Below are 21,430 nucleotides of genomic sequence, written 5' to 3'. Positions count from 1 at the left end.
TTTTTTATAGACTTGAACAGGTAGGAACGGTTGTGTCTTGAGAAGTTGATAGGCAATTCGGGAGGCCAGGCAGGAAGTGAATGGTAGTTGATATAATAAGGCCCGCATTTTCAACCATTTTGGCTCATAAATATTTCAAAAGTCCACATAGGAGATGAGGCTGGTTTTCATGACTTAATCAAAAGGTAACCTATCACTATGGTCATAAAACTACTCATGGAAATACTAACACAATACCTCCACGGAAGCCTTACCAAATGTAGGTGTGTGAGTCCTAAAATGTTGAGTCTGGTTCTCATGAGTGTTTTCAAAATTCATGATGCAGAAGCCTTGTCAAGCTATCACTAGGAAATACTAACACAACCTTTACGATAACGTTACCAAATATATATATGTGTAAACCCCGAAATGTTTGAGAGTATTGCCCTAGGATTCATTTATTTTTGTGGTCTTCATGATATTACTGTTCCGTGTGTTGTTATTGTCCTCGGCAGTGGTTGTGGCGGGAGGGCGAGGCAGCACGGCGGAGGACCTGGTCAACTATTACCTGCCTGTTATCATGGCCGAGATGGATGCACCTGTGTCCACGAGAGGTGAGGTGACACACACACACACACACAAAAAAAAAAAAAACAGGCACAGACATCCATACTTAACCAAAAAAAAAAAAAAAAAAAAGGAAAAAAACAGGTCAGGTATGCAGATATTTAGACACTAGCAGAAAAATAAAGAAAAAAAGACAGACAGACATTCAAATACGCAAAAAGAGAGAAAAAACAGGCAGCTAGGCAAACAGACATTCACACACACACACACACACACACACACACACACACACACACACACACACACACACACCCTCACCCATACACACACACACCTGTATATTTCCATCTATTCCTCTGGATTAACCTGTTTTCATATTCAGGTTGCACTTTGTACCATTTGTGTGTGTGTGTGTGTGTGTGTGTGTGTGTGTGTGTGTGTGTGTGTGTGTGTGTGTTTTTGTGTGTGTGTGTGTGTGTGTGTGTGTGTGTGTGTGTGTGTGTGTGTGTGTGTGTGTGTGTGTTTATGTGTGTGTGTGTGCGTGTGTGTGTTGGTGTGCATGCATAATTTTGGTCCTAACGTTACGGAATATTCACCAATTTTTTTTTCCTTGCATGCATCTATTCTTTATCTATTTCCCTGTTTTCTACCTACCCTTCTACCTGTTTGTGTGTACCTGTGTGTGTTTCTGCACCCGTATATCACGTTATGAAATATTTAATAGTTAATTCCTTGTATGTTTATTGTTTATCTGTCTATCCTTTACTTATCTATCTACCTATTTACCTCTGTGTTTACCTGACCAGTTATTTCTTTGTTTGTATCTATTCTTTATCCATCTATCTATCTACCTATTTACCTGTGTGTGTACCTGTGTGTTTATAGACCCTCCATTATCTGTCTACCTGTTCATCTATATGTAGCCTACCTATTTACCTGAGTGTGAGTTTGTGTGTTTCCAGACCAGTCCAATATCAATCTACCTGTTTATCTATATGTATACCTGTTTACCGGTATCAGTCTATTTGTGCGTTTCCAGACCCGTCCATCATCCGCGTGGCAGGATGTCGGCAGGGTTTCAATGAGGATCCGGTGGGTTCGTGCCGTCCAGTGTTCGTACCCCGCACCTACTACCCGCGCACCTCCACCAGGCCCCACAGGTGAGCACGCCGGCCAGGTAAAGGTGGAGCTGAGGTTGGGGAGGGGGGAGGAATTTCTCAGTGTGATTCGGATTAGTGAAGTTTTGAGTGTGTAGTTTGACTTTATCTCACCTCTGTGTGCTTTGTTGATCTGTTGTTATTTTATATTTTTTTAGCTTATCTGTTGTGTGCTTTATAAATATCTTCATTTCTTCATTGTTTGAATTTTATCTGTGGTCTTGAGAGTGGGATATTTATTCTTATTGTCTCCCTATTTTCTCATCCCTTCCCTTCCTTTCTCCTTCCATCCCCTTCTTTTCTCATCTCTTTCCACCTCTTCCCTTTCCTTTTCTTCCTTCCATTCCCTTTCCTTTCATCCAATCCCATCTCATCCCCATCCCATTCCTTCCTTTGATATTCCATTCAATCTCATTCCCTTCCCTTCCCTTCCCTTACCCACCCATGAAATCACTTTTCTTTTGTATCCTTTCCCACTCTTTCCCATCCCTCCCTTTCCTTTCCCATCCCTTCGCTTTCCTTTCCTTTTCCATCCATCCCATCCCATCCCTTCCCATCCCATCCCATCCCATCCCATCCCATCCCATTCCTTCCCTTTCCTTCCCTTTCCTTCCCTTCCCTTCCCTTCCTTTCCTTTCCCTTCCTTTTCCATCCATCCCATCCCATCCCTTCCCTTCCCAACTCCTCCCCATCCATCAGGCAGACAAGTATAGCCAGCCTGCTCCCAGTCAGACCAAGACCGAGAATACCAAGACCAGAACCGCAAACCCAACGGGACCTTATACGCCAGTTCAACACCTCGCGTAGGAGACCCTCTTGGTTCGGCCGCTCGCTCGTCAAGGATACGAAGAAAGAGACGGCCAAGCAGTACTCCGGGAAGTCCTTAGTGGAGGGGGATCCTGGGGTTAGTGTTAGAAGTAGTGATGGTGATGGTGTGGATGCTGCTACTGCTGCTACTACTACTACGACAACGACAACGACGACCACGACGCAGTCACCGGATACGTCTGAGTCTGAGTGCGATGATTAATAAGTGGTTTCTTAAGTGTGTGTGTGTGTGTGTGTGTGTGTGTGTGTGTGTGTACCTGTCGTTCTTTTGTGTATTATGCGGCAAAAGTGGTAAATAAATGATAAAGAGAGAGAGAGAGAGAGAGAGAGAGAGAGAGAGAGAGAGAGAGAGAGAGAGAGAGATGTAAAAAAATCCCAGGTGAGACTGGAAATTGAGAAAAAAATAATCAGTTGATTGGAGTTATATGGGCATTAAGATTAAAGGGTGAAAACGTGAAGACATGTGTGATGGGCATTCTAATTAACTGTAAGGTGTAAGGGTATGAAATGGGAGGGAAAAGGGGTGGTAGTGGTGGTGGAAGACTCTTCAGTAATCCGGTACGCGATAATCAAGATTTCCCCTTTCTCAGCATCCACCAATCACATGCAGCTTGAGTTGGAAATGGGTCGTGGCTTCCTTGAGGACTGACCAATGATGTACACTTAATAAGGAAAGGGGAGGGGTCTATTTACCAAGCTGATGTGAACAGGAAATAGAGTATGTTGGAAGGGGCTGTGGCTTGCTCGAGGACTGGCCTAAATACATAAAGGGGAGGGGCATAAATCGCCAAGTTAGTTTGAACGGAGTGTAGTAGCATGGTTTAGCCTCCTCACTTCTCTTCATCTCCTCTGTTACTGTTCTTCACTTCTTTGTCATCACCACCATACAAGGGGTTTACCTGTGTTTGGTTTGTTGCTGTTCTTGTTTTCTTTTTACCTACCTGTTTTGATTCCGTTGTGACCACATATTTCATTACTACTACTACTACTACTACTACTACTACTACTACTGCCACCACCACGTCCAAAAGATGATAACTTGTAATATATTTTGCATTGTGAATTAGTTATAAAATTATTGAAAGGTAATGATTTAAAAATGACGATGATGATGATTAGTTACCAAACAGAGACGATGTTACCAAACGACTCAGTGTGTGTGTGTGTGTGTGTGTGTGTGTGTGTGTGTGTGTGTGTGTGTGTGTGTGTGTGTGTGTTTTATATTTTTATACTTTATACGGCTGAATACTCATACTGTATTTTTTGTTTTGTCTTGCCATACGAGGAAAAGAGGAAAATAAAAAGTACTGATGTATACTTTGAAATCTTCTACTAAAAGGATTTGTCAAAAAAATAACAAATAAATAAATTGATAAATAAATATATAAACGTAAAAAAATGAATAAATAAACAAATATATAGATCAAAGTAAGCAAACACATAGAGAATGAAAAAGAAAATGAGATAATACTTGTGAACATTTTTACAATAATATAAAAAAACCACGTGTTGGTATTGAGTAAATGTTTCTCGAGATTTGTTTGTCATTAAAACAAAGAAAATAACAATGGAAAGGTTATGAGGCGAGAGAGAGAGAGAGAGAGAGAGAGAGAGAGAGAGAGAGAGAGAGAGAGAGAGAGAGAGAGAGATGTTTGAACTTTTATTTCCGTCCAGGTATTTCTCAGTTGCCAAGGTGTGTAAAGGTATACAGGTGTGTTGCTTGATTGATTAAAGGTGTGTACTGTGTTGAAGTAAGGGTAGAGAGAGAGAGAGGGAGAGCGAGGTAGGGTGTGTTGCATGCCCTCTCTTTGTGTTTCTTAGTAGAAGGAAGACGAGTGACGTTTTTGTTGCGTAATGGAAGCAGCGTGAGTCATGTTGCCAAACTATTTAGGTTATACGAAAAACAAGGTATTAATAAGTTGCCAGTGTGTGTGTGTGTGTGTGTGTGTGTGTGTGTGTGTGTCTCGTGACTGTAATAAATTGTGTTTAAATATTTGTGTTTCACTGATATTTCCTTTTACCTGAACGCCACATGACCTTGCAGATGCGGCACCAAGACAAACGCCCCAATAATCAATCAATCCTTTTTCCTGAGAGAGAGAGAGAGAGAGAGAGAGAGAGAGAGAGAGAGAGAGAGAGTGTACATACTTCCATTAGTCACTTCCGGCTTATTACGTAATCTGTAGCCCACCAGCACCAGCACCACCACCCCCACCCCCACCCCAATTACTATCACCACCACCACCACCACCACCACCACCACCACTTTTATCACTCCAATTACCACCTACACCACTAACAACATCACCCTCACCATCATCACCACCACCACCGCCACTCTAGTGTGAAGGCAAACTTTATTATCATCATCACCATGACTTTGCCTTACCAACAAGACGCAGCCAAGCCAAACACCGCTGAACCACTCCACAGTCACCTCCTCTACAGGTAACATCACCACCATCACCAAGTATACAAGGAAACAGGTAAGAATGTGTTTATTAAGTTGTATATTTTTGCTGTTCATGTTATCTAATGAGGTAAACAAATATACTTAAGTTTTCTGTGTTTGTTCTGTATTCTTCATTTGTTGTTTGCTTCTTTTCTACTGTACAGGTTGTGCAATAATACGAATAGAAAGGTAATATATTTCTTTTCTGTATTGGTTCTCTATTTTCATGTTATGTACTCAGATTAACAGAAAGGTAATTTATTGTTTTTGTTTATGTCATTTGCGGGGAGGCCGTGGAGGGGGAGGGGTGGCATGTAGTTAGCTAATTTAATAGAGGAGTTAGCATAAAAATATTTATGGCATAGAGAATGGGGAATCAAAATCGCAGTGGAATTTACGAGGTAGAAGACAGGTAGCATGAGGAAAGCTGAAGAGGTGGAATTAAAGAGGTAGAAGACAGCCAGTAAGAGGAGAAGAGTTGATGATATGTAAGTTAAGAGGTAGAAGACGGTCAGTCTGAGAAGGAGAGCTGATGAAGTGGAATCTAAGAGTTAGAAGATACAATAATAGGAGGAGAGCTGATGAAGTGAAATTAAAGAGGTAAGAGGAGGGGAGCTAGTGAGACGAATGGCCTTTGACTCTACTCTGCCCGAAGGCTTTTCCTAATAGACTTTTAACTGTAGGATTCACTGTTGAAAATGAAATTAATAGATAAAGCTCCATTTCATCGGTGCCAATAAGTGTGACCTTCAATCCCCTTCTCCAGGGTCATAATATTGGGTCAACCACGAAGGTCAAAGGTCACAGGTCATTCCACGATGGTACAGTTCAACGGGGCATACAAACTGGAGAGGAGCGATAATATGGAAGAGTTTCTGGCCAAGATGAGTGAGTTTTCTTATTGTAATTATTGTTCATATTATTATTATTATTATTATTATTATTATTATTATTATTATTATTATTATTATTATTATTATTATTATTATTATTATTATTATTATTATTATTATTATTATTATTATTATTATTATTGTTTTATTATTATTAATTATTATTATTATTATTATTATTATTATTATTATTATTATTATTATTATCATCATCATCATTATTATCATTATTATTATTATTGTGGTTGTTTCTGTTGTTGTTTTTGTTGTTAGTAGCCTACTAGTAGTAGTAGAAGAAGAAGAATAGTAATAGTAGTGAAAATTATAGTAGTAATAATAGTAAAAAGTTGAGAATAGTAATAATAATAATTATAATAATGATATTAATACTAATACTAATAATATTAATAATAATAATAAAAATATCAATAATTTTCTAAGTCCTTACTAATATCCCTTACTGTATTCCCTTACCTAACCTTTTACTCACTTGTCTTCCTACTTAAATATAGCTCCCAAATTTTACTATTCCTTGGCATACCTTACATTATTACTTTCCTTCAATAACGCAACTAATTTTGCCTAATCTAACCTTACCTTTGTTCACCTATATATTGATTACATAACCGAACCTTACCTTTCCTCACCTAGAAGTTGATTGCCTTACCTAACTTCACCTTTGTTCACCCACCTAGATATTGATAACGTTACCTAACCTCACCGTACCTTACCTATACGTTGATTACCTTATATGAACTCACCTTTGTTTACATAAATATTGATTATATTACCGAACCTTATCTTTCTTCGCCTTCTTCGCTTTAGCTTATCTTACCTCATCACCTAGCCTCACCTTATAGCTTACCTCACTTCTCATAACTATCTTAACCTTTTTAACTTAATTTCTCTGAACCTTATCTTTGTTCACTTGGATATTAATGATCTTACCTATTCTCACGTTTTCTTACTAAGACGTAGGTTACCTGAAGAGAAAGCTGGCTCTCTCCATGAAGCCCACAGTGGAGGTGAAGGTGGAGGGGAACAGGTGGAGGTTGGTCACCCACACACCTGCCTCAACCCTTACCTGGAGTTTCACCTTGGGGCAGGAGGTGACGCTAACCTCCAGTCAAGGTGGTGAGACTAAGGTGAGAATTGTGATGAGGTGGTGGTGATGTGACGTGTGTATGTGTGTCTGTGTGTGTGTGTGTGTGTGTGTGTGTGTGTGTGTGTGTGTGTGTTGATAGTAGTGGTGAAGATGCAATATGTAGTGGTGGTATGTTTGCCGATGGTGATGGTGATGTTTCATGATGATGCAAGTGGCTTGGTGTGTGTGTAATGATGATCGTGATTGTGGTGAAGATGATGTTTGTGTGTGAGTGTGATGGTGGTGGTGTGGGTGTGTGGATGTAATTTTGTGGGATGACGATGATGATGATGGTGATAAAATGTGATGAAAAGATACAAATAGTTCTTAGGTAAGAAATTAGGTCAGGTTAACTGCTGACATGAAGGTGACATTTGATGGGAGTCCAGAAATATAGGTAGATACTATAATATTTTTTTTATAGGCAGGTGGGTCAGATAGAATCAGACCAAGTGTTATGATAAATAAGAATCAAGAAAAATGTTAGTCTTGTATACTAATTAAATCTCTCTCTCTCTCTCTCTCTCTCTCTCTCTCTCTCTCTCTCTCTCTCTCTCTCTCTCTCTCTCTCTCTCTCTCTCTCTCTCTCTCTCTCAGGCCATCTTCACCCTGGAAGGAGAAAAACTAATACAGAGCAACTTGAAAGGCGCTGAAGAAAACGTGGATATTGTGAGACAGTTTACAGGCGACGAAATACTCATGGTGAGAGAGAGAGAGAGAGAGAGAGAGGCGAGTGTGTTATGTTTACATGCTAACGAACGCTCTATTGATCATGTATTTTTTTTCTCTCTCTCTCTCTCTCTCTCTCTCTCTCTCTCTCTCTCTCTCTCTCTCTCTCTCTCTCTCTCTCTCAGAAACTTACCCACAAGCCTTCAGGAGTTCAGTGCACAAGGGTTTTTAAAAGAAAATAAGCAACTTCCTCTACCTCCTCCTTCTTCTCCTCCTCCTCCTCCTCCGCCTTTTACTCTACAGGTGATGGCGTCGGGAAGGACCTTAGCTCTTTGAAGTGTGCCGTCAGAAGCGGTAAAAAAAATAACAAGAACAACAATACTAATAAAAATAATGATAATGAGGAATAAAAGGATGAATAAAATAACCTGTGTTTCCTTATTGTGATGCTAGAGGGCGTTTCATTTTCAGGAATATATTGAAAATATTGATTTGAGGCAAGTAAGGTCAAAGGTTTTTTAAAGGATCTTTCGTGGTGTTAAGGGCCGTATCGACCGCCAATGGTTGATTCTTGGTTCTGATTGTGAGTTCTACAAATAAAAGAGAAGAAGAGGAGGAGGAGGAGGAGAAACACAAAGGAAAAACAAACAACAGCAGACTTAATGGTCCTTACGAGGCTGTTTGTGATAAGCTACACTAACTATTTAATCAAAGGTGGAAGATGAAGGATAGCAAAGGCGAAGGCTCCTCCCCACCCCCCTATCCCTCCAGCCAAAGCTGGCAGGAAAGGAAAAAGAACCATGCAGCATGGAAAAACTGCATGGAAATTATGTAGGAAAGAGGAAAGAACTACCATTACTGTTACCACTAACCGGGCGATAAAAACGGACAAGGACACCAGTATTCGAAAGAACTTATCGTTATTACGACAATGAATAATATCTTAGTTGCTGGTTGGATTCAAGATACTTGTCTAATCTATTCTTGAAGGCCGTAAATGTTGTACTATTCACCACCATTTGGGTTTCTTCTTAAAAGTTGAACGTCTGTTACGATAGGGTACGCATATGCTTATGGCATTGTTCAGTATTGTGATGAAGGCCTCCCACGATTTATCAATATATGTTTCCATAGAAATTACAGTCCAGTCAGAATTATTTAGAATTGATCGGAGTCTTACGAAATTCACTCTCTGATAGTCTGGCACCTTGTCTTTACTAGGGGTTACTTTACTTTCTTTCATCTTGATGCTGAATGTGATTATTCGGTGATCGCTAGAACTAAAAACTGGACCAACATTTACTTCGTTAACTAGATCAGCTGTAGTTGAAAAGATAAGTATATTACTTTCCCAAGTTGTTTTTTGGACGTGTTGATGTAAGTCGCTTTCTAATAAATTTGTGTACAGGTCGAGCCCTGTATGACAGTTCAACGGTTCGCCCCATCTTTTCACTGGCAAGTTCAAGTCTCCCACAATTACTGCCTCGCAACTGCTACTTGTTTCTAATATTAATTCATTAATGCGTGGTCGATATCAAGAGTCTGCCCTGGCGGTCTATAGATTAGTCCAACTACTATTTTACGAGACTTATTTTTTAACAGGCTCCAGGAGGAGAAGGAGGAAGAGGAGGAGGAACATTAGAACGAAAGAACATATGGTGTCTTAAAGAGAGTAAATCTAACCCTACCTAACATTGCCATCCATGAATTTATCTAACCTCATCTTGAATGTATATATCGTATTGGCACTCTCAGAATGTCTGGCGAGCCTGTTCCACTCATCCGCCACCCTTTTTGTGAACCAATTCTTGCTTATGTCCTAGTTGAACCTGGAGGAGTAAGGATGGGCGATGGTAGAATGGATAGGGTAAGGAAAGTGATGTCGTAAGAGGGGAGGAAAGGGATGATTTAGTGGGGAGTAGATAAGAAGATGGGGTGATGGTAGTGAAGGGAAGGATGGAAGAGTGGAGAGGAGAGAGGGATAATGGGTGAAGAGATGAGTGGGGTGATGTGAGGGGGGTGAGGGCACGTAATAACAAACGAACGTAAGGAGTCTGCGAGAGACCGGTTGGCCTATACAAGACAGTTCCTGTAAACCTAACTCCACCTTACCTAACTGTCCGTGAACTTATCCAATCTGTTCTTGAATATTTCTTTGGTATTGGCACTCACAACATGACTGCCAAGCCTGTTCCACTCATTCACGACTCTACTGGTAAGCCACTTCTTGCCTAATTCTCTGTTGAATCTAACTTAAACTCATTGCTAAGTGTCCCTCCCAGTTCTTATACAACCAAAACCCTATTAACAACCCATTATTAAAGCCCTTCATCCATTTATAAACTTTAATCAAGTCTCTTTGTAACCTTTGCCTTTTGTAGAGAATGGAGATTTAAATACTATCCTCATACGGCAAGTTTCTCACCTCTTGATGAATCATTTTGTCATCTTCCTCTGTACAGATTCTAACATCTTGATATCCATTCTATAGTAGGGTAACCAAAACTGGACCGCATAATCGAAATGAGTTCTAACTAGTGCTAAGTAAAGTTTGAGGATGACATCAGGGCTTCTATTGCTTACGCTCCCTGAAATGAGACCCAAGAGGGAAAGAAAAAGGGTGAATTAGTAAGATCTGATATAATCACGGTTTTATTGGTACACACACACACACACACACCTAAGGTCCAGGGTCACCCTTGTCCCCTTTGTCTCCCTTATCTCCTTTATCACCTTTATCGCCTTTATCGCCTTTCTCCGCTAGTGCACAATTCCTGCCCGGGGGTCCTGGGTCGCCTCTATCACCGGGCAGCCCCTTGAGTCCTCTGAGGCCCGGCGCTCCCGTTGGTCCTCGCAGTCCTGGGCGTCCTTGCACGCAGTCTCCTTTGGGTCCTGGATCTCCTTTTGGGCCTGTGGGACCGTCCCTTCCCGAGGGGCCACAATCTCCCTTATCCCCCTTCGGGCCGGTGTAACCTCGGGGTCCTGGCGGCCCTGGCGGTCCTGGCGGACACACGATTTGCTGGGGACACAGGGGGGGGGGGGTTAGTGTCCCGCCAGGTGTCTCTCAGTATGTCTCCCCCCAGCGCACCCCTTTCCTGAGCCCTTATAATACTATTACTACCCATTCCTACCCATCACAACCCTTCACTGCCCATCACAACCCATTTCTACCCATGCTTCACATCTATTCAACCCTCCTCCCTCCCTCCCTCCCTCCTACATCCACACCCCTTACCTCCCTTCCACACCTTTCTTCCACCTGCCACCCTTCCCCTCACTCCCCCTCACTCCCGTAATGGTTACTTACTCCGGGGTAGTAGTACCCTGCAAAGAAAAAAAAAGTGTAAATGCTTATGCTTGTAGTGGTTGTTGCTGTAGTAGTGGTAATAGTAATAGTATTAGCACCAATAGTAGTAGTAGTAGTAGTAGTAGTAGTAGTAGTAGTAGTAGTAGTAGTGGTAGTAGCACTACTAGTAGTAGTAGTAGTAGTAGTAGTAGTAGTAGTAGTAGTAGTAGCAGTAGTTGTAGCATTATTATAATCACATTATTATTTACCTCCGCCAACGAAGTTGGAGGAGGTTATATTTTCGGTCTGATCAGTATGTTTATTTGTTTGTTTGTTCGTTAACAGTCTCCTGTGCACAATTTTGCGGATATCTCAACCAATTTTTCAGGAAAGCTTCGTGTCCATCCAGTATAGAACCCATTAAATTTCTTATGTCAAAGGTCAAGGTCAAGGTCACACAAAACATCTGAATCACATTTTTGGCCATAACTTCGGTTCTCTTCATCGTAGAAACTTCAGACTTGGTTCATATTTTAGTTCATGGAAAGACGCACCTTGCATGGCCTTGAACTTGACCTTTGACCTTGACCTCGAAAAGTTCGCCCAAGGTCAAACTTTCCAAAAAAAATTAATTTCATCAAATTTCGAAACAAATGCTTCCATATGATGCATAGGATCACAGTTGATGCCCATATCAATTTTCAGGACGATCTTTGGCGGAGGTGTGCACTCCCCGAGTGTTATGCGTCTAGTTTTTATTATTATTATTATTATTATTATTATTATTATTATTATTATTATTAGTAGTAGTAGTAGTAGTATTAGTAGTAGTAGTAGTAGTAGTAGAAGTAGCACTCACCTAAAGCAACAGCAACAGACAGCAGCGAGAGGAAGAGGTGAAGTCCTCTGAGCCCCATATTGAAGGCCTGATGGTGTTGTAGTTGTTGTTGTTGCTGATGACGTTATTACCCTTGTAATGGTGTTAGTGATGGTGGCGGCGGTCATGGGAGAGAAAGTGTGTATGAGTTGTAGGTAAATTCTGTGGGACTGAATTAATTTCTATTTTATCTGGATTTATCGCCTCTTGAAACCGTACACAGAATCTATAGAAAGGTTGTTCTGGCACAGTTTGGCAATACGTGCATGGTTAAGGGAATCATCTCCTGAGATAGAAGACTAATGCCCACACCCTCAAACATTTCGTGGCTCACACACCCACATGTAATAATTCTCTCTCTCTCTCTCTCTCTCTCTCTCTCTCTCTCTCTCTCTCTCTCTACTCACTCGTGCAAGGTAGTTTTCTCTCCAGACATCTCACTTTCCCCTAGTCTTCTCCACTCTCCTCTCTTTCTCTCTTCTATCTCTCTCTCTCCTTATCACTTCCTCTCTCTCTCTTTTCTCTCTCTCTCTCCTCTCTCTCTCTCTCTCTCTCTCTCTCTCTCTCTCTCTCTCTCTCTCTCTCTCTCTCTCTCTCTCTCTCTTTCGTAAATTTACCTTGCATACTTTTCAATCAATCAAAATAAAAGTAATAATAATAATAATAATAATAATAATAATAATAATAATAATAATAATAATATTATTATTATTATTATTATTATTATTATTATTATTATTATTTATATCTTCAACTTTTTTCCTCCTAACTATCACCATCTCCATCATTACAATTGATATTATTATCATCATCATCGTCATCATCAATTATCCTTATATTGTATTTGGAATGGTTAGGTCACCTGGATTATGTTCAATTTTGGTTCTCTTATTGCAAGAAGGAAACTGATTCCCTGGAAGCAATACAGAGAAGAATGACTAAAATGATCGGTGAACTCAGGAACTTGCCGCACAAAGAAAGACTTAATCGACTTAACGACTTAACTTACCTGTTTGGAAAGACGTAGAGTGCGTGGAGATTTAATTGTGGTAAATGTCTTTAGGGATTTATGAATAGAGATTTAAATTTAGCACTTATATTAAAATATGACGTGAATACTTGTAGTAACGAGTAGAAGTTGGATAAATTCAAGTTTAGGAAGGAAATAGGCAAAAACTGGTTCATGAACAGGGTAGTGGATGAGTGAAACAAACTGAGCAAGTGTGTGGTTGAGGCAAACGGAAGTGAATGCTTTATGTAAATGGACGCTAGATGTATTTTTGGACGGGAAGGGAGCCACCAACCAATATTCAGAAGCTGCCACCTGTAGGATGTCTGGCCTCTTGTAGTCTCCTTATATTCTTGTGTATCCTTGTCTTTCTTCATCTTTAGCATCATCACCATGCTACTGACATATATGTATTGCCATTATATCATTCTGAACATGTGACGTTTCTGAGGTTTTTTTTTTTCTCTATCTTTATCACTTATCAGTTCCGGTCTTGATTTCGCGCGAGCGTTGCGTGAGACTTATGTTTGTATTTCACGCTTCTTGGTATTATCTGCGTCTTCCTTTCTGTTTGATTCTTTTCTTTTATGTCTGTCTTGATATTCTTCTCCCTCCTTGTTGAGATTTGCTAAAAGTTGTTGCCTATCAAGTAATTCAAGCCACTCTAAACTAACCAAAACCCCAAACATGTATCATATGTCTTTATTAAGAAAATTCGTATGTTCCAAATACAAGTAATGAGACTTATTATCAGTCAGTCAGTGTCTTGTCACTTATTCGCCACCAGTCAGTCAGTTTTTGTCACCTATTCGCCATTAGTCAGTCAGTTTTTTTTGTGCAGTTGTTAGTGTACCTAACTACGAATCCGCTAGTTCGAATCCCGCCCCATGATGTTGGCATGCAGCCCATTCGGGCTGCTGGATAAATGGTTTCTGGGGACTACTGTGGAAGGTAAACTGTGGTAACCCGGAAACCACACTGTCCCTGTGTCCTGGGTTGATGGATTCTTACCCATCACAGGCTCACAAAGGAACACAAATAAACACAAAGGAATAACAAACAACAGCAGACCTGCTGGTCCTTACGAGGCTGTTTGTGACAAGCTACACTAACTATCTAATCAAAGGTGGAAGATGAAGGACAGCAAAGGCGAAGGCTCCTCCCCCCCATCCCTCCAGCCAAAGCTGGCAGGAAAGGAAAAAGAACCATGCAGCATGGAAAAACTGCATGGAAATTATGTAGGGAAAAGGAAAGAACTACCATTACTGCTATCACTAACCGGGCGAAAAAAGCGGACAAAGACACCAGTATTCGAAAGAACTTAACGTTATTACGACATTGAGTAATATCTTAGTTGCTGGTTGGATTCAAAATACTTGTCTAATCTGTTCTTGAAGGCCGTAACTGTTGTACTATCAACGACATCACAGGGAAGAGAGTTACAAACATTAACAACTCGATTGAAGAAGAAGTGTTTAGCTTCGTGCGACGAGAATCTTTTACCACTTATCTTCAAATTGTGATTTCTTCTTGTTCTATTTGATCGATCAATTGTGAAGTAATCTTCCGCATTAATATCACAGAATCCTTAAAACATTTTAAACACTTCTATGAGATCGCCTCGCATTCTTCGTTTTGATAGACTGAATAAATGTACTTCTTTAAGCCTTTGTTCATATGATAAATTTCTCAACCTAAGAATCATCTTTGTTACTCTTCGTTGAACCCGTTCCAACTTTTCTATGTCTTTTCTGTAGTAGGGAGACCAAAACTGTACACAGTACTCTAGACGGGGTTGAACCAATGAATTATACAGTTTTAATATTACTTTTTCCGATTTATTATTAAAGACTCGTCCGATGAAGCCAACCAATTTGTTTTCAGTTTTAACTACCTCTGAACAATGCTGACCGGGCTTTAAATCGCTTGATATAGTGATTCCAAGATCCTTTTCTTTACTTACTGCTGAAAGTTGTTGGCCATTCATTACGTACCGAACGCGATTGTTATTTTTTCCGATGTGCAACACTTTACATTTGTCAACGTTAAATTTCATTTGCCATTGATTGGCCCAACGTGCAAGTCGATCTAGATCTGATTGTAAAGCTTCTTCGTCGAGTGTCGCAGTTACTTAACTAGCAATTTTTGTGTCATCAGCAAATTTTGATACTTTGCGAGCTCATCATCGATATCATTAACATAAATTAAGAAGAGCATGGGGCCAAGCACTGATCCTTGAGGTACGCCGCTTCTGACGTCGAGCCAGTTAGATGTAACACCGTTTAGAACTACTCCAATTGTGAATGTTACCCGAGATACCGTGCGCCAATAGTTTGCTGAGCAATCGTTGGTGGGGGACCTTATCAAATGCCTTTTGAAAATCCAGATATATGATATCTACTGATCTGCTTTCATCGAACACCTCAAAAATATAATGAAAAAAATCAAGTAAGTTAGTTAAACACGAACGTTTACTACGGAAGCCATGTTGCGAATCATTTATCATATTATTTTCTTCGAAAAATTTCACCATATTGTCGCGAATGATAGTCTCCATTAACTTACAAACAATCGATGTCAGGCTAATTGGTCGATAGTTTCCTGGATGAGACTTGTCCCCCTTTTTGAAAATTGGTGTGACATTTGCAAGTTTCCAATCTGACGGAACTTTTCCAGCTGTTAAAGATTTATTGAATATGATGGAGAGCGGTTTACAAATTTGATGTTTGATTTCTTTTAAGACCCTAGGGGTAATTTTGTCTGGACCAGGAGCTTTGCTTACTTTAATCTTTTCAATTGTGCTCAAGGGCCAACGCTACGGAGATTAGCACCGAGGCAACGCGCAGCTATAGCGTATGCCGCCAACTTTACCTTTTATCAGGCAGGTTTTGTTACACAGGGATACACCCAAGGATATAAGAGGAGTACAAGATGCCAACCGTCCCACACATGGCAGCTCCTGAGGTTTAACAAATTCCCCTCAAGTCTATAAATACTCTAACCCCCATTTGAAGCTTTCAATTGTGTTTTTATTTACAAACCTGCTCTGTTTCTTCCACTCGTCCACCGCCTTGTTCGTTAATCAGTTCTTGCCTATTTCCTCCCTGAACTTGAATTTATCTAACTCATACCCGTTACTGCAAGTACTCACATCAGTTTTTAACACAAGTACGACATTTAGGTCTCCCTTGTTAAGTCCTTCAGTTCATTTAAACACCTCTTTTAAATCTCTATGTCTATGTCTTTCCAAAGAAAGTAAGTAAAGTCGTTCTAGTCTTTATATGTCCGGTAAGCTCCAAGTCCTTGGATCATTTTGGTCATTTTCTCTGTATAGCATCTAGAGAATTTATATTCTTCCTGTAATAGGGGCACCAGCAGTTACTTTTTGGCATCAGTCAGTCAGCTTTTGACACTTGACACCATCAGCCAGTTTCTATTTATCGGAGTGTTCGTTCGTACATTAAAAACACGAAGAGCAACAATAAACAATAATAAAAGGATAATTCAAATAACCTGCTTTCATTATGCTGTGAGAGTTTAATTTCAAGAACATATAATATTGTATGTTAGTTTACAAATTGTGGTCTTACGACAGGTAAGGAAAGGGAAAAGTTAATGGAGTTCAAGATCTCGTGGTCCTCGTGGTCATAATGGTTGATGTGGTCCGCCATTGGTCAAATCTCTGGTCCTGATGAAGAGTCCTGTTAAGGGAAGGGGAGGACAGAGGGGAACAGGTAGAGGGGAGAATTGATGTAGTGAGGAAAGGGAAGGGATGTAGGGACGGGAGTGGGACAGGTGTGGAGAGGGGAGATGGTTGAGGGAAGGAGAGGAAGAAGGGAGTGAAAGCAAGATAAAGAGTGGAATGGGGGTGGTGGGAGAGAGATCAGGGCAGGTATTGGGGAAGGGGAACAGGAGGAAGGGGAAAGGGGTGAGTTAATAAGACAATATATTGGTGTTGTTTTTTTTACTCACACACACACACACACACACACACACACACACACACACACACACACACACACACACACACACACACACACACACACACACGCACCTAAGGGTCGCCCTTATCTCCTTTGTCTCCCTTTTCTCCTTTATCTCCTTTATCTCCTTTATCGCCTTTATCGCCTTTGGGCGCTTTAGGAGAATTCCGGCCCGTTGGTCCATCATCGCCATTATCGCCTTTTTCCCCTTTGGGTCCTGCGTCGCCTATATCGCCCTTTTCTCCTTTGTCTCCAGTTTCTCCCTTCCCGTCGTCCCCCGCATCTCCTTGGTCTCCTTTTTTGCCTTTTGATCCATCAATTCCAGCGGGTCCAACGTCTCCTTTCTCCCCCTTCGGACCGGGAGGACCCTTTTGTCCTGCCGGACCTGGCGGACACACCTGGGGACACAGGGGGGGGGGGGGGTTAGTATATCGCCAGGTGGCTCTCCATACACCTCACCTATTCTCCCCTTTCCTGAGTCCCCTTATCATCCATTACTACCCATTTCTGCCCATCACAACCCTTCACTGCCCATCATAACCCATCACTGCCCATCATAACCCATCACTGCCCATCACAATCCATCTCAACTCATCACATTCCATTACTGTCCATCACAACTCATTACTGCCCATCACAACTCATTACTGCCCATCACAACACATTACTGCCCATCACAACACATTACTGCCCATCACGATCCATTACTGCCCATCACAACCCATTACTGCCCATCACAACACATTACTGCCCATCACGATCCATTACTGCCCATCACAACTCATTACTGCCCATCACAACACAGTACTGCCCATCACGATCCATTACTGCCCATCACAACACATTACTGCTCATCACAACATATTACTGCCCATCACGATCCATTACTGCCCATCACAACACATTACTGCCCATCACGATCCATTACTGCCCATCACAACACATTACTGCCCATCACGATCCATTACTGCCCATCACAACACATTTCTACCCGTGTTTTACATCTCTTCCCTCCTCCTCCCCTTCTCTCCTTCCCTCCCTCCTATACCCACACCCCTTACAGTCTTTCCACACCTTTCTTCCACATGCCACCCTTTTCCTCACTCCCCCTCATTCCCGTAATGGTTACTTACTGGGAGGTAGCTGTACCCTGCAAAGAAAAAAAAAAGTTTGTAAATTGCTTGTGCTTGTACATAGTAGTTTTAGTGATTGTATTATTATTATTAATTATTATTATTATTATTATTATTATTATTATTATTATTATTATTATTATTATTATTGGTAGTAGTAGTAGTAGTAGTAGTAGTAGTAGTAGAAGTAGCACTCACCTAAAACAGCAACAACACACATCAGCGAGAGGAAGAGGTGAAGTCCTCTGAGCCCCATATTGAAGGCCTGTATTTGTTGTTGTTGTTGTTGTTGTTAATGACGTTATTATCGATGTAATAGTGGTAGTGGTGGTGGCGGCGGCGGTCATGGGAGAGAAAGTGTGTATGAGTTATAGGTAAATTGTGTGGAACTGAACTGAATAATTACATTTTCGCTGGATTTAACTTATCGCCTCTTGAAACTGTACACAGAATCTATAGAAAGGTTGTTCTGGCACAGTTTGGCAATACGTTCATGGTTAAGGGAATCATCTTCGGCGATAGAAGACTAATGCCCACACCCTCAAACATTTCGTGACTCACACACCCACATGTAATAATTCTCTCTCTCTCTCTCTCTCTCTCTCTCTCTCTCTCTCTCTCTCTCTCTCTCTCTCTCTCTCTCTCTCTCTCTCTCTCTCTCTCCTACTCACTCGTGCAAGGTAGTTTTCTCTCCAGACGTAGACTTTTCCACCAGTCTTCCTCCCTGTCTCTGAGATTCTTCCTCCAAGCTTCGTCTTATATAGGCTTTATCACTTCCTCTCTCTCTCTCTCTCTCTCTCTCTCTCTCTCTCTCTCTCTCTCTCTCTCTCTCTCTCTCTCTCTCTCTCTCTCTCTCTCTCTCTCTCTCTCTCTCTCTCTCTCTCTCTCTCTCTCTCTCTCTCTCTCACACACACACACACACACACACACACACACACACACACACACACACACACACACACACACACACACACACACACACACACACACACACACACTTCCTCCTTCCAGCTAATCTATTATTCTCTTTCTCGTAGAGTTTCTTGGAAACATATAATCGTCTAAGACGAATCTCTCTCTCTCTCTCTCTCTCTCTCTCTCTCTCTCTCTCTCTCTCTCTCTCTCTCTCTCTCTCTCTCTCTCTCTCTCTCTCTCTCTCTCTCTCTCTCTCTCTCTCTCTCTCTCTCTCTCTCGGTAATTGACCTTAAGTAGCTTTTAATACATAATTATAATAATATAATAATAATAATAATAATAATAATAATAATAATAATAATAATAATAATGACAAAAATAGTTATATGTCCTAGGTAATAATAGTCATATTATTATTATTATTATTATTATTATGATTATTATTATTATTATTATTATTATTATTATAGTTATTGCTATTACTATTATTGTTATAATTATTATTATTATTATTATTATTATTATTATTATTATTATTATTATTATTATTATTATTATTATTATTATTGTTATTATTATTATTATTATTATTATTATTATTATTATTATTATTATTATTATTATTATTATTATTATTATTATTATTATTATTATTATTATTATTATTATTATTATTATTATTATTATTATTATTATTATTATTATCATTTCTAATTTTGTCCAACTTTTTTCGTAGCTATTACTATCTTCATCATTAGAATTATCATCATCACTATCATCATCATCATTTATCCTTAAATTGTATTTGGAATGGTTAGGTTTCACCTGGATTATGTTGTTCAGTTTTGGTTCTCTTATTGCAAGAGGGAAACTGATTCCCTGGAAGCAATACATAGATGAATGACTAAAACGATCGGTGAACTTAGGAACTTGCCGCACAAAGAAAGACTTAATCGACTTAATTTAACGGTTTGGAAAGACGTAGAGTGCGTGGAGATTTAATTGAGGTGTTTAAATCGATTAAGGGATTTAAGAATGGAGATTTAAATGAAACATTTATATGTGCTGAAGCGGTGGCCGAGTGGTCAGCGTAAGGTCGCGGTGAGCCCGTGGACCTAAGTTCGAGTCCAGCTCAAACACGCTGATTTTTCAACCATCGCCAAGTAGCGGAATATTACCCACATGCTGCCCAAATCTTCTGTCAACCCTAACTTCAGCGACTTTGGTCAAGAAGAGCATGGGCCATGCAAGAGTCATATACCACGGCTTCTGCTATAAATAATATTCGCCTCCGCTACTGACGGGCTGTGGTCGTCAAAGAGAACCTAAAAGAAAGCCTCCCGGCGTTATAGGCAGCACCTGGAAAAAAAAAGATTGTCGAGTGGCGGAAGATTTCCCACATGTTGCCTAGATCTGCAATCAATATTTCAGGGACTTCGTTCAAGTGAAGCACCGGGGGTCAGCACTGGCCAAGCAAGTCATATATCACGGCAGACACTATATATAAAATTCGCCAGCGCCATTAACTGGCTGGGGCCGTCCAAGAGACCCTTCAAGAAAGCCTACCGGCGCTATAGACAGCACCTAAAAAAAAAAAAAAAAAAGAGTACTTGTAGTAACGGGTAAATGCTGGATAAATTCAAGTCAAGGAAGGAAATAGGCAAGAACTGGTTCACGAACAAGGTAGTGGATGAGTGGAACAAACTGAGCAGGTGTATGGTTGAAGCAAAAACACACTGAATGCTTTAAATGGACGCTGGATGTATTTATGGACGGGAAGGAAATTTGGTGAGCCACCAATCTTTAGAAGCTGCCACCTAATGGCTGTCTGTCCTCTTGAAGTCTCCTTATATTCTTTTGTATCCTTGTCTTTCTTCATCTTTAGCATCATCACCATGCTACTGACATATATGTATTGCCATTATATCATTCTTAACATGAGACATTTCTGAGGTGTTGTGGTTTTTCTCTATCACTTATCTGTTCCGGTCTTGATTTCTCGCGAGCGTTGCGTGAGACTTATGTTTGTATTTCATGCTTCTTGGTATTTTCTGCGTCTTCCTTTCTGTTTGCTTCTTTCCCCTTTTTTTTATACTAAGGCCCCTTTCACAGGAGCGGTTTCTGCCGCATGGCACCTGGACATCTACGGTCAAGTATGGTGTCTGCTGCATCCGCTTCGGTATCTCCTTCAGTCATATTTGTAATCTTCTCTTGAGAGACCCCACAAACAAGGCCGTCTTTCAATCTCGGAGACCAGCAGCTCCGTGTCATGATAATTTTTAATTAGCCATAACCCTGAAATTTAAATGCAGATGTTTGTTGTACATAGGTATACATAATTAATATGTAAGACACTTACATTTTCAAAATACATCAACTGAAAGTTCATAAGATGGAATATATAGTGCATACCAGCTTTTCCAATGATGCAGACAAAGTGGTCGCGTGCCCTTCCTCCCAGTGTTGACAGACAACTATCCCTCGCCGCACGCGGCAAACGCCGGATGTGTGAACGCGCCCTTAACAACACATCATCAC

The 21,430-nt window shown here is 40.5% G+C and overlaps 3 protein-coding genes across 8 annotated transcripts in view; 2 read left to right on the top strand and 1 right to left on the bottom strand.

Annotated features, from left to right (window-relative positions):
• Nucleotides 1-4,522, top strand: part of LOC126985812 (uncharacterized) — a 31,909-nt gene extending 27,387 nt beyond the window's left edge. For 5 of the 6 annotated variants that reach the window (XM_050841218.1, XM_050841216.1, XM_050841215.1 and 2 more), the window contains exons 3-5: nt 495-593; nt 1,586-1,706; nt 2,403-4,522. In XM_050841218.1, coding sequence (XP_050697175.1) covers nt 495-593; nt 1,586-1,706; nt 2,403-2,733 — 551 coding nt within the window. In that variant the 3' untranslated portion in view covers nt 2,734-4,522. The remainder of the gene's footprint in view (nt 1-494; nt 594-1,585; nt 1,707-2,402) is intronic. The other variant, XM_050841220.1, reaches the window with a different exon arrangement.
• A 312-nt stretch (nt 4,523-4,834) lies between these two features.
• LOC126985648 (fatty acid-binding protein homolog 5-like) lies at nt 4,835-8,016 on the top strand. The gene is made up of 5 exons (XM_050840796.1): nt 4,835-5,017; nt 5,750-5,871; nt 6,849-7,021; nt 7,618-7,722; nt 7,875-8,016. Exons 2-5 carry the CDS (start codon nt 5,802-5,804, stop codon nt 7,929-7,931), a joined length of 405 nt encoding a protein of 134 aa, XP_050696753.1. The 5' UTR covers nt 4,835-5,017; nt 5,750-5,801; the 3' UTR covers nt 7,932-8,016.
• A 2,353-nt stretch (nt 8,017-10,369) lies between these two features.
• On the bottom strand, nt 10,370-18,706 carry LOC126985614 (collagen alpha-1(XXIII) chain-like). The gene is made up of 6 exons (XM_050840769.1): nt 18,649-18,706; nt 18,176-18,242; nt 17,978-17,994; nt 16,918-17,242; nt 10,997-11,013; nt 10,370-10,708 (listed from the first exon to the last, which is right to left on the bottom strand). Exons 2-6 carry the CDS (start codon nt 18,231-18,233, stop codon nt 10,370-10,372), a joined length of 756 nt encoding a protein of 251 aa, XP_050696726.1. The 5' UTR covers nt 18,234-18,242; nt 18,649-18,706.
• Nucleotides 18,707-21,430: the final 2,724 nt, after the last annotated feature.

The sequence above is a fragment of the Eriocheir sinensis genome, chromosome 60 (assembly GCF_024679095.1).
Source record: "Eriocheir sinensis breed Jianghai 21 chromosome 60, ASM2467909v1, whole genome shotgun sequence".
Taxonomy (NCBI): domain Eukaryota; kingdom Metazoa; phylum Arthropoda; class Malacostraca; order Decapoda; family Varunidae; genus Eriocheir; species Eriocheir sinensis.
The sequence above is the reverse complement of the archived record's forward strand: the minus strand, read 5'-3'. Positions and strand labels throughout refer to the sequence as shown.